The sequence below is a fragment of the Onychostruthus taczanowskii genome, unplaced genomic scaffold (assembly GCF_017590055.1).
Source record: "Onychostruthus taczanowskii isolate IOZ18803 unplaced genomic scaffold, ASM1759005v1 scaffold37, whole genome shotgun sequence".
NCBI lineage: Eukaryota > Metazoa > Chordata > Aves > Passeriformes > Passeridae > Onychostruthus > Onychostruthus taczanowskii.
Window position 1 is genome coordinate 575,384 of NW_024501126.1, and position 13,238 is coordinate 588,621.

At 44.8% G+C, this 13,238-nt stretch overlaps 1 protein-coding gene across 5 annotated transcripts in view; it reads left to right on the forward strand.

Moving 5' to 3' along the window:
* FN1 (fibronectin 1) overlaps window positions 1-13,238 on the forward strand; it is a 52,140-nt gene that overhangs the window by 21,048 nt on the left and 17,854 nt on the right. For 4 of the 5 annotated variants that reach the window (XM_041411662.1, XM_041411661.1, XM_041411663.1 and 1 more), the window contains exons 18-25: window positions 215-409; window positions 1,730-2,002; window positions 4,952-5,218; window positions 7,389-7,483; window positions 7,805-7,973; window positions 8,244-8,330; window positions 9,074-9,265; window positions 12,897-13,079. In XM_041411662.1, the coding sequence (XP_041267596.1) occupies window positions 215-409; window positions 1,730-2,002; window positions 4,952-5,218; window positions 7,389-7,483; window positions 7,805-7,973; window positions 8,244-8,330; window positions 9,074-9,265; window positions 12,897-13,079 (1,461 nt within the window). Of the gene's footprint in view, window positions 1-214; window positions 410-1,729; window positions 2,003-4,951; window positions 5,219-7,388; window positions 7,484-7,804; window positions 7,974-8,243; window positions 8,331-9,073; window positions 9,266-11,586; window positions 11,860-12,896; window positions 13,080-13,238 lie in introns of all 5 variants that reach the window. The other variant, XM_041411665.1, reaches the window with a different exon arrangement.

Sequence of the window (13,238 nt, forward strand, 5' to 3'; positions counted from 1 at the left end):
CCTCAGAGATTCTAACCCAGGTCAGATGGTGCTTTGGAAGGTGGTGTGAGTGTGTGGTCTGTAGATGGGACGTGATCACAGGCAGGCCACAGGTCCTGCTGAAGTTCAGGACTATTTTTATCAATGCTCAGGAGGGAGATCAGTTCAGCCCTCATTTCTAGCATTCTTTGTGCTTACTGTTTGTGCTGAGGATTACATATTTCTCTTGCTTCAGGCTACAGGATTGTCTACGTACCCTCTGTGGAAGGCAGCAGCACAGAGCTGAACCTGCCCGACACTGCCACCTCTGTGACACTCAGTGACCTGATGCCAGGGGTTCAGTACAACATCAGCATCTATGCTGTGGAAGAAAACCAGGAGAGCACTCCTGTCTTCATCCAGCAGGAAACCACTGGGGTCCCACGCACAGGTAATGCTCACCTTCTGAGTTTCAGTCACTGAGGTTTCCCTTGCTAGCTAAGGGAGTGCTTAAATGAACTCTGTTATGGTTTTGTGGGCTTGAATTGCAAGTTTCACTGTATTGAAGTTCTGTAGTAAAATCATACTTATTGACACAGTTAAAACACCACTCTGCATTAAGAGGGATGTAATTCCCAGGGATTGGACTGCAGGCAGGTCTTGCATTGTCTGCAGAAGAGAGATCAATTTCCCAAGTTATCTTAGCGGGGTTCTGCTAAGAAATCTTCTGAAGTGCCTGGTGTATCATTTTGACCCAGCACTTGGCTCACAGATGTTCAAGGTTATGTACACCACAACACAATGTTCAGACTGTTCACCTGACTTTTCCCTCTTCCTTCCAGACCTACCCAATATTTTCCTTTGCAGTCAGTGGGGATGGGAGATTGCTCAGCATTGACTGGATGTGCCAAAACAACACCATAAGATCTAAACTTGAGGCACTCTGTATTTAAAAAACTTCTGATTTCAGGGTTCTTTAAGTATCCACTTGGACTGAATAACCAAACCAAAAGAAGGGGATAGTGAAAGAATTGGGATTTGATGTGGTAAGCAGTGGAATTTCATGGTCCTGCAAGTTGCAAGCACATGTTTGCAAATGGGAATTCACCAGGAATGAGCTCAGCTCAATGATTTTATGGTTTGGCTTCTGCATCTTCCAAAAATGTGCACTGGTTAACCTTAGGGCAGTATCAGTCCTAGTCTCAAGAAACTTAATTTAAACACAGGAATTCAAGGGTGCAGTGCTATGGCCCAGCACTGAGGGATCTGCATTTTGCATTTGTCTGCAGTAAGGCCAGATCAGCCCCTGTACTTGTTTAATTATAAAAGGTGGATTTCAAGTTAATCACAGACATTCAGAACATGCTGTGGGTTTTGAAAACCCTCTCTTTTAATTTTAGGAGGAGGTTACTGTTTCCAGCCCCTGGAGTACTTTTTTTTCCCCTCAGGCTTTGGTTCTGCATATACTTGAAGTTTTGTAGGATATTACATCTGGTTTTTCAGTTCTTTCTGTCACAGCAAGATACCTTCTGAAGACATAGTATACTTTAAAGTAGATAGTGATGTTTGGAATTGTGGTCTGCTTGAATATTGTCTGGGAATGTGTAGGCATGTTTACAGTGAGGTTACCGTGACTTTTTAATTTGGTAAATATTCTTGGGCTAGCCATCATTCAAGCAAAATTAATTTATTTTTTCCTTCCATGGAAACCTGTAACTTCTCCTCCTGCTAATGACTCCCCCTGACACCTGTTGTACCCCTGTGCTTTCAGATGAAGTGCCTTCCCCCAGAGATCTGCAGTTTGTGGAGGTTTCTGACATCAAGATCACCATCATGTGGACCCCACCCCAGAGCCAGGTGTCGGGCTATCGGGTGGAGGTGATCCCTGTGAACCGCCCTGGCCAGCACGGCCAGAGACTGCCCATCACCAGGAGCTCTTTTGCTGAAGTCATTGACCTGATCCCAGGAACAACCTATCTCTTCAAGATCTTTGCTGTAAACCAGGGCAGGGAGAGCAAACCTTTGACTGGAGAGCAAACCACCAGTAAGTGTCTTTCCTCTGCTTTTTTCAGCCTTTTGAAGCGTGGATTTCTCTGTCGCTTGGAGAAATGTATAAACAGAGCACTTGAAGTGCATCAGTTCTAGCCCAGGAGGTATCCCATCAGTAGGATGACAGGGCTGGGAATTCATTCTTTCTAACAATGATCTCTTCAGCAGATTTATCCTCCTCCAGGGCTTTCCAATGGGACTTTAAGTCTCATGGTGCTTTAAAACAACTTTGTATGGCTAGAATTCAACTTTTTTATTACTGACTGAGAATTGATGGACCCTGCAGTTCTTTTACAGCACAGATCACAGCCTGTGACTTCTATATTTATTTTTTTCTTTTGCTGGTACCTTAGGGCAGATTTCAGTATGACTTAGAAGCCTTGCTGAGATTCCTCTGAAAATCCCCACCTCCCTTCTGACAGCTCCATGCCCATCTGGCTCCCCTGGCAGCAGTAGCAGTTGTGCCTGCACATATAAGGAAGGGTCATGCAGGATCCCTCAGAACCTGATTGCTAATGATCTAGTGGCAGTGCAGCACCTCACCAGTGTGAGGAGAAATGCACTTTGTCAGGCATTGTTTTTTGCTTTGCAGCTGTGCAGAGAAGAGAAAGGAGCAGTGGCTGGGCAAGATGTAGGTTTTCAGATGGAAGAGTAAGAGTTTTATCTGGGTGGTTATCTCCATTTTTGACCCACGAGGAGCAGATCAGACAGAACATGGGACATGGTTTGTTTGATCAGGTCCTGTTTATTGGGCAATAGAAGGGTGAGTGGGTATTTGTGATGTTCTTTGGCTGGGTCACTTTACTCAAAGGGACAAAATTCAGCTATGTGCATCTGCTGCTCTTCTGCTACTTTCCAGCAAATAAGAGCAACTTTTGAGAACCCATCCTGGCTCTTAGTAATATGAGAGAGAAGGAAAGGAAATGGGATAATCTGTGAATATAACCATGCTTCCATCCATATCCTTACTTCCATCCATAAAGTTACGAGCAATGAATAGTGCCTGTCCCTTGACTGTGCAGGGAGAATGGGATCCTTATGTCCATCCTTTGCCATAGGTGTCTAATTTGAGCCCAGCACAGATAGTGTGAGCACCCTCCCTCCTCTTTCAAGCGAGGCTTTCAAAAGCAAGGATGCGACTTAGGAATCTGAACCCTCTTGGAAGCATTTAGAACAAGAAGGGCTCAGTTCCCAGCCAGACCTGTAATTTTTTGTGGTTGTTTTGAGGAGCCTGGACTAGGTGTAGGGTTCCTCTGAAACTCCACAGAGAGGTGTACATTGGAGTATAGACATTTAATTCAGACAGCACAGTGCCAGTCACAAATGTCTGGAATCGTTTTCCATAGGCTGTGATCATCTGCTTAACTGCTTGGCCTAAACCACATTGCAGAAACTATTCACATAAATTGCATCCTGTAATCGAAAGTCCTGGGAAACAGAAATCATTCAGGGTTCCCAAGGAAAACCCTGCAGCAAAAGTCTCTTCCCACGGTGTAAATGTAATTCTCTTTTTGGCCTTCCGTTACAAAGCAGTCTACAAATAAACTCCGAGTTGTGTGTGTGTGGCTTTTTAATCTTCCCATTTTTCCTCTAGTATGGGGAGAGGAAGTGATAAAAGCCTAATAGAGCTGGCAAATTAAATTGTGCAGAAAGGAGCTGACTTTAGGCTACACATTTCAGGAAGATGCAGTCTTTGTCAGATGAGACTTAGCCCAGGTCTAAGTACCAGCAAGGGATAAAGTTGACTTTCAGCCTATGGGTTGGAGATGGGCTTAAGCCAGGTCACACTCATCCTTTTTCTTTTCAAGTTCTCCCCAGTTTTTTCCAGTGGTGGAAGAAGGAAGACCTCCCTTCCTTTTTCCTCGCTCCTCAAAAATGGAGAAAACAACTGGGGAGAACACAAAAAGGACAAAACTATCTTTCTGCTGAATCATTGGGAGAGTGATGAAAATGTTAATTTTTTTTTTTTGCCAAAATATTACTTCTCCAGAAGGAAAAAAAAATTGCCAGCCAAAAAGAGCATTGATGAAACCTCACTGCTCTTAATTTCAACATCTGCTTAGAACCTAGAAAAGGTGGGGAGACTTGCCATGTGAACACTGTGAACTCCTTGCTGCAGCCAGTGCTGCCCTGCCTGCTGTGGGGGCAAGTTCCCCTCCAGAGCCTCACCTTGCCTCAGCCCAGGGTGGTGACGTCTCCACCAGTCACTGTGGCTCCAGTGAAGGAGCTGTGCTGCCTCAGCCTCTTGTTTATGTAGTTATCTGGGTTATCAGCTGCAGCAGCTTCCCAAGGGCACTGATAAAGAGGGGAGGAAGCCTGGTAAGAGCTGTTCCCTGAGTCCCAGGGGAGAGATGAGCATGCTTGGAATTGTTGGATGGTCGGTTCCATGGTGTGAATATTTTTAAGTAGATCTAGGAACTGGTTTTCTGCAGAAAGTCGCTGACTACTACTTATTTTGACATTCAAATGATAAAGTAGGGGTGGTTTATTTTGGGAAGGGATTTTGAGAGGACTGGGCAAGGATTTAAAAGAATAAATCTTTTTCATGGAAAAGGGCTAAAATTAGGTTTCCATGCTTACACTGACAAGTCTAAACCGAGCTGGTTTTTAAAAAATGCTCGGTGCTCATGAGAAACTGTTGAAATTCCTGAGTGTGTTGGGGTCAACCTTTAGGCTGCCTTCCCCATGGGATGCAGAGATGGCAGCGACCCAAATCAGTGCAGCCTGCAGTGCTCAGGTCTGCCTGTCTCGGTGTATTAATGGATGGCACTGAGGCGTGGATGTAGAACTGAAATAACTTCCCAGCTCTCTCACGGTCCCACCTTCTCTCTTCCCTTGTGTTGCCCTCCCACAACACCTCAGAAATACAGGCCATGGTTTGGAAGTGGGGGGGAGGTGGAGATTCAGCTGGGAAGCTGATGTGTGTTGTGCTTTGCCTCCCCAGAGCTCGATGCCCCCACCAACCTGCGGTTCCTCAACACCACGGAGCACTCAGTGCTGGTGCTGTGGACGCGGCCCCGCGCCGTCATCACGGGCTACAAGCTGACAGCGGGGCCCACCAGGGGAGGACAGCCCCGCACCTACAACGTGGGACCCTCTGCCACCAAGTACCTCCTGAGGAACCTGCAGCCTGGCACCGAGTACACTGTGTACCTCGTGGCGGTGAAGGGCGACCTGCAGAGCAGCAGAGAGACCGGCGTCTTCACCACTTGTGAGTGAGACACACGCACACATTCTCCCCTTCCTTTATAGCCTGCCCTTCTTCAGAACTTGTGCTGAAAGTGCCTATTGTGAGCTGATTTACAGGGGCAGCCTTTTGAAGTAGCATTCCGGCAGAACAGCTTGGGAAATGCTTCTTGTTGTTCTTTCTGAACTTGTTGGCAGGAAAAAGAGCTATTTGCATCAAAAAGCTTTAAGTAAAATACATTTCAGCTTTCCTGGTGATTAAAAACTAGAGGGAGAACTTACTACTGCTACCTCACTTTTTGCTTAAGTGGATGTCAGAGAAATTTAATTTTACTTGATCTTCCTAATTGTTTAGTTTTGGCATGACAAATCAAGGAAAGACTACAACTCCCTTTAAAATGGGCAAAGAATAATTAGTCTGGTACTTACATAAAGCTGAAAGCAGTCATTTCTCAAGCTCAGCCATACCATCTAAGGCAGTTCAACTGCAGTTACCCAAACTGACACAAACATTGTATTCTATGGGGTTTTTTTGGGTTTTTGGTTGGATTTTTCCTTTTCTTTTTTTTTTTTTTTTTTTTTGTTTTTTTTTTTTGTTTTAGTCATCTCTATTTGTGATACTGGTTTGGAAGAAATATTAAGCAAATTATGGAAGGAAAGGGAGTTCTGTAACAACCCCCACATACTTCTAAAAAGATTAAATGGATCCAGTACTTAAATAATGATGATGCCATCACATAAACTAGCAAAACTCAGAGCCACCCAAGCCCAGAACCACATCCTCTTTTCAGAAGAGAATGTGGTTTCTTTTAGAACAATATGAAACTAAAATAAGGGCTCAAACTTCTAATCAGAGTGCCATTGTTGACATTGGCAAGGTGCTTTTTGCTGACAGTCTTATCTATAAATATTCCTCAAGTAGAATGTAAGCTAAAAATCCCTTTCTTTTGGGTGGGTTTGGTGGGTTTTTTTTTTGTTTTTTTTTTTTGTTTTGTTTTTTTTGTGTTTTTTTTGTTTGTTTGTTTGTTTGTTTGGGGGTTTTTTTTGGTTTTTTGGGGTTTTTTTTTGTTTTTTTGGAGGGTTTGGGTTTTTTTTGGGTTTTTGTTGGTTTTTTTCTTTTTTTTTTTTTTTTTTTTTTTTTTCATTTTAGTCATCTCTATTTGTGATGCTGGTTTGGAAGAAATATTAAGCAAATTTTGGAAGGAAAGGGAGTTCTGTAACAACCCCCACATACTTCTAAAAAGATTAAATGGATCCAGTACTTAAATAATGATGATGCCATCACATAAGCTAGCAAAACTCAGAGCCACCCAAGCCAAGAACCACATCCTCTTTTCAGAAGAGAATGTGGTTTCTTTTAGAACAATATGAAACTAAAATAAGGGCTCAAACTTCTAATCAGAGTGCCATTGTTGACATTGGCAAGGTGCTTTTTGCTGACAGTCTTATCTATAAATATTCCTCAAGTAGAATGTGATTTGGTATCTTAGATTTAATGTTGCCTTCAAATTCTGGCTTGTCTGAATGAAACCAGTCCAGTTTGAGACTATGGATTTGATTAACCAAGCCTCCTCATTAATAACATTAGTAGCAAGGCCATTTCAGATTCAACTCGGTGTTTTCATTTGGGGTGATTCCAGCATGCACAAGGGCTTTGGCTTCTGAGTGATGCTTCTGACAGATGTCACTGAGACCACAGATGCCTCAGACTGACGTTGGCTTCTTTCTGCTGACTTCACAAGATGTTGGTGAGGGATGAGATGGTCCTTGCTGGGACAGCTGGATGACAGACAGGGTGTGGTATTCTGCTGATTGGAAGGCATATGGTGGGTGAATAAAAAAAAAAAAACAGCTGAGTTTTGAGGAACACTTTAGATATCATGCCAAAAAACAGGATTCCCCAGATTCTTGGATCTGGATGCATAGAGGATCGTGCATCCGCTTGAGTATTTTTGTTTGCCTCAGGAATAAAAGCCCTGGCTGTGATTAGACCACTTGCATGCTGTGTCTGTCAAGCCCAGCAGCAGACAAAAATCATCTGTCAGACCTCTCCCGAATCACTGGATTTTCAGAAGTGATCTAGTTCAGCACTCATTTCATACCTCTGGCTATTTGTGTGGCCGTAGATCAGGTTTTCAAACTCTTTGGGGCCATCACAGCAGGTGGACTTAAACTCTGGTCAATTCACTCCACAGATCAGCCTGCTGGCTCTGTTCCTCCTTTTAACGCAGAAGTGACTGAGACCTCTATTGTCATCACCTGGACACCTGCCCCAAGGATTGGTTTCAAGGTAGGAGGAGCTAAGTCCTGTGTTGGTTTTTCCTCTTGTTTCACTGTGGTGGGGAGGGCAGATAAAAGCTGTTTCCTATGGACTGTGGTGAAGATGGCAGCACAAAGGGGAGAGGTGCAAAGGGCCTGTTGCTCACAGGGAGCGGGTTTAGGTGACAGAGGTCAGTGCAGACACGGGGTTTCAGCTCAAGTGGGACATCTAGACCACAAGTTACAGGACTAACAGCTGGAGTTCAGCACGAGGGCCCATAGTGCTGCTGCTGGATGGTCAGTCAGGGTGCTGACAGCTCGTGAGTGAAAAGCAAACCTCTGTGCCCTGCAGCTGGGAGTGCGCCCAAGCCAGGGCGGGGAGGCTCCCCGCGAGGTGATCTCGGACTCCGGCAGCATCGTCATCTCCGGGCTGACCCCCGGCGTGGAGTACACCTACAGCCTGACAGTGCTGATGGATGGCCAGGAGAGAGAGACCCCCATCGTCAGGAGAGTCACTACACGTAAGGCACCTGCTTTTCCTCCATCATTCCTTCTTCCACTCCCCACTGCCTTCTGGGAGGCAGTTCTGGTCTTTCCTCCTTGTCATGGTCTGGTTTTTCATTTTGATGCACGGGTGGCAGTAGCACTGGCTCATGCAATGCAGGGTCACAGCTTCAGGGGAGTATTGCTGGCTAATTCCAGAGGTTGAGAATATCGTGGGGAGAGGGGTGCTGAGGCAGCCAGCAGGATTCTCAGTGCCATCAGTGACCCATTTGTCTGAACACTTGCAGCACTGGCTCCACCTACCAGCCTGCGCCTGAAGTCCAATCCTGACACTGGCATCCTGATAGTCTCTTGGGAGAGAAGCACATCTCCAGGTGATCATGTGAACTCACCCTTTGCTCAAACCTCCTCTTGTAGCAGAATGCTAAGTAACACTCCTGTGGTACCTTGTAATTTGATGGGAAATTCGCTGTTGATTAATTTAAAGAAAAATGTACATGTTTCTAGATATGCTTAAGGATATAATTTACAGCTAACTACAACATGCTGTAGGACTCTTAATGATTTACATTCTGTATAAAATCCTGTTTTGGAGCATGCATGTGTTAGAATATTTCAGCTGTTTTAAGGATTTGAAGGATTTCTTCAGGTATCTCCTGTGATGGAAAAATAGTCTGAGGGAAGGAAAGCAGAATGGACCACAAAGATTTGTGGAAGTGACAAATGGAAAGTGTGTGGAAGTTCTGATAGTGTTCAGGATGAACTCTTCTCCCACAGTAGCTGATGGGAGCTGCACAATTGGCTCCCATAAAAGGTGGATTGAAAGTTTTTGAAAACCTCTAGCTGAATCTTTTCCAACAGTCCTGAGAGAAGTTCCTCTCAAAACTCCTGAGATTTTTGCTTTGGTGAGGCCTCAAAAGGAACAGAAATGCTGTGAAGGTGGCAAGTCTGGCTCCCAGGAAGTTCATTTTGGGGTGCTTGACAAAGTAACCTCTTTCCTGGGCCCAGGGTGGCAAAATCACTTGTAAAATGTCACGTTTTTGCTTCAGCTGTTGCACTGAGGACTGATGTAAGTGGATCCATCAGGAAGCTCCTGACACTGGCCTTTGTATTTCAGGCATCAGCGGGTACCGTGTGACCACTGCTCCCACAGATGGGCAGCAGGGCTCTACCCTGGAGGAGGTGGTGGGTGCAGATCAGACCACCTGCACCTTTGAGAACCTCAACCCTGGTGTGGAGTACAACGTCAGTGTCTACTCTGTCAAGGATGACCAGGAGAGTGTGCCCATCTCAGAAACCATCACACCAGGTAACGAAAGGATGAGCAGCAATTTCAGCTGCCCAAGCTCAAATGCCTGAGCCTGAGAGCTCTACAATGCAGAACTTGTTTTAGTCTGCTGGTAGAGGGCTTGGACTTCACATTTAGTCTCAAGAAGCAGAATAGGCACCTTCCAACCTGTGACAGAATTTCTTACACCCATGTGCTTCTCTGCATGGGCAGCCTGTGTTGTGCTTCACAGGCTGGTGTCAGTACATGGATCTGCTCTATCAGTACACTGAGCTGGGCAGCAGCAGGGATTTAACTTAGCACTGAAGTGCCCCAGCATCTGGAGCACAGCTGGTGGGAACTGGAAGTAGGTGAACAGAGGTATGAGTGGGAAGCGAGCGCAGGAGAAATTCTGGCAGCACTAGTGGCAGAAGATCACTTGAGCACAATGGAGAGGAAAGCCAAGATGGAAAGGTCCATCACTGTGACACTTGAGGCACAGTGTGGTGTGTGCCACCTCACATGACATCTGTGGGGACTGCAGAAACTGCCTTTGTAGCCACAGTAGCAAAATCAATATGCATTTCCCCAAACGGTTGCATTTAGTTTTCCTTTGTGAGGGCTTCGTTTGTTTTTGTTTCTGCTCTGAGATGATGCCAGCTACTGTGTTTGCTTGCTCTTGTAACACTGCTTTAAAATTTCTGTGCTTCACTGAAGTGCTGTGTGCTCCCCGGGGTGAACTAATACTGTGGTGCTGCATAGTTATGCAGTAACAGCTTTAGCCCTTCACCATCTTCTGGTGGGGCAAAGCTGAGAATGTATGTGTCTGGCTTTTACAATTCCTTAAAGGTGATATGGTACATGCATTCCATGTGGATAAACAATTACTTTACAGAAAATTGGCTTTTTTTTTGGCACCTATTCTGTAAAATAAGTGTTTTCCAAGAAGGACATCAAAATAGAACACAACCAATATTATTAAAGCAACATTTCTGTCCCATAATTTCTTTTCAAACTAACTTGTAATGAACAGAATGGACACAGAGTCCTGCATCTTTGACTCACTGATGTCTGATCCTGAGTGAGGAAGAGCATCCATTAGTTCCCACTGGTTTCAGGATCACCCTGATAAAGTTACACAGCCAAATCTTGTGGCTTATGTCAATGCTCAGTTTATTGACTTGAGCAACTGAAAGTTTGGCCATTGTCAATTAAAGATGCATCTAAAGTTCCCCATTTCCTGCCCAGTTCTGCTAGTCCTAACATGCAGGAAATGAGCACCTTTGCTAATGGAATAATATCAGTAGGGAAAACAGTCACAGCTGGGCATATTTTCCCTACAGAAATTTAGGCAGCATCTAAAAGGTCATTAAAGAGCATTCTTATTCAGAGGCTAAAATTTGAGATTTTGAACAATTTTATCCACATATGTCAGGTTCTTGGCCACACCATATGCTGGGCATAACCTCTGAATTTGGGGATGTTGTCGCTCTGACAAAATTAACATCATCTAAAGGTGATTTTTTAACCATTTCCATGTTTCCACGGAAGTGTTCTGTTACTTACTGTTTCACATCATCTGTTTTTAGCACATAAATTGCAGCAGTTAGTTGGTAAGTAGAAGTTGAGGAATTCTGGGCCAGATCCTCAAGCCACTGCAGGGATTTGAGGCTTTTTTCCAAGTGCAGCGTAAATAGTTCAGACAGTGGATGATCTACCCTGGAACTTTGTGAAGTTTCTCACCAGCTGAGGGTCTGATTTTGCCTCTTCAAGTGAGTTGATATTTTTATGATCCCAGTGTTAAAAGTTAGATTCACCATTTGAGCAAAACAAGAATTTTAGAGGGTCAGTCAACAGAGCTGTTGTTTTATTTACACTTTACTAAACTTTGCTCTCTTGTAATTTACCTGTAGAAAGAAAAAAGGGCTGTGTTTTTTCTGCTTCTGTTTTTGTCAGAAAATGATGGGTCTTTGTGGCTTATCATTGCTCAAAGTAAATTTGTTACAAGTTAAATGCCTTTTGAAGGGCTCTTTGAAAATTACATGTCTAAAGAGAATTGGGGTTTTCAGCTTCTGAGGGGATCTGGGTTTCAGCTTCTGCCTGCCCAGGGAAGCAGCTGGAGACCACATTGAAGGGTAAATATAAGAAAACAAACTGAAAACAACAAAAGCAAAAACACAACAAAAACCACCCCACCAAAATCCTTCCTTTTCCCCCAAACCCCAAGAGAAATTGTGCATATCACCGCAATTGCTTCCCGAGTTCTGTCGATGTTAATAGTGACGAACACTGCTTTTTTCTCCCTTGTCTTTCTTTTGCCTCCGTGTGTCTCTGCCTCTCCCGTTTGCTCTTTACCTCGTTAGAGGTGCCCCAGCTCACTGACCTAAGCTTTGTTGACATAACTGACTCGAGCATCGGCCTGAGGTGGACCCCGTTAAATGCCTCCGCCATTATTGGGTACCGCATCACAGTAGTTGCGGCAGGAGAAAGTGTCCCTATTTTTGAAGATTTTGTGGACTCCTCAGTAGGATACTACACAGTGACAGGCTTGGAGCCGGGCATTGATTACGACATCAGTGTAATCACACTCATTAATGGCGGAGAGAGCGCCCCTACCACTCTGACACAGCAAACGGGTGAATTTTGAAAACTTCTGTGTTTCGTGACGTGGACGGTGTCACTGGCTGTCACTGGCTGTCAGGGTGCTGGGGCTTTGTCCAAAGAGGAATTGAGCTGCTTGCTGCGGGGAAGCCAGGCAGACCCAGCTGGGGATGGATATGGTGCTGCTCCTTTTTGAATTGGAGGCATTTTAATACCGTGAATGACTGCAGACTTGCCAGGCTCATTCACCTTCTGCTGTTCAGATTTCCAGGATCCAGTTGGAATCAAGAGCCTGAAACATGAGCTGTGTGTTTGCCAGACTTTAAAACTGTGATTCTTCAAAATCAAAAAAAAAAAAGAGTGCTGAAGGGTGGAGCAGATCAGTAGACACCCTCCAGCCTTGACAGCTGTTTGAACTTCCAGCAGCCCATTTCCATGGTGGCCCCACTCTTTCCACAATGTCCCAGAGGATGCAGATGGACACCACTCCCTGAGTACATGCCAGTGACAGCCATGCCACACCAGTCAAGGGTTTCTATAATGCATGAGCTGAAGGCAAGCTGGAAACTGGTTCTTGCATGAAATCCTGTTGTGTTTGAAAGTCCTGAGGCTGTAAATCCTTCAACATGAGTAGAAGTAGAGTCATAGGAAATTAGTGATATACCCTCTCCTCTCCTGTGTATGCATGTATGGATTCTGGATGAGATTACTTTTCCATCTGTAAGCTGCTGTATGGCAACTTTAAACCTCTCTTGGCACCACATCTGTAATACAAAATCCAGCTGCTAGAAGCACATTAGTGAAACTTGCTACCTTGTTTTTAAATTAGCCCTGCGGGGTACATTTAACATACCAGGAATTGCCAAGAGGTTAGAGCAGCCTGACAGCAGTGTAGACACATTTTTCTCTTAACTGTAGTAGAACCAAATGTAGTTTAGAAGTCTGTTTGCATGAGTCTGATGCCGTAGTCAGTTGTGCATGAGATACTTTCTCTGGTGATTGATTCCCTGAGCAGACCTCATGATCAATTATGAGTCTGAGAGCTGAGGTGGGTTTGTTCTTTGCTGTGTAGCTGTGCCTCCTCCCACTGACCTGCGCTTCACTAACGTGGGGCCTGACACCATGAGGGTGACTTGGACTGCCCCGACTTCCATCGTGCTGAGCGGTTTCCTGGTGCGCTACTCCCCTGCCAAGAAGGAGGAAGATGTTGCAGAGGTGACAGTCTCACCCTCAGACAACATGGTGATCCTAACAAGTAAGTGGGTTACCTGCATAAATTAAACAAACATGAGAAGCCCCTCATCATAAAATCATAAGATTACTAAGAGAAAAGACCTCCAAGGTTGTTGAGTCATCAATCCAGCACCACCATGTTCACCACCAAGCCACATCCCCATGTGCCAATGCACACATC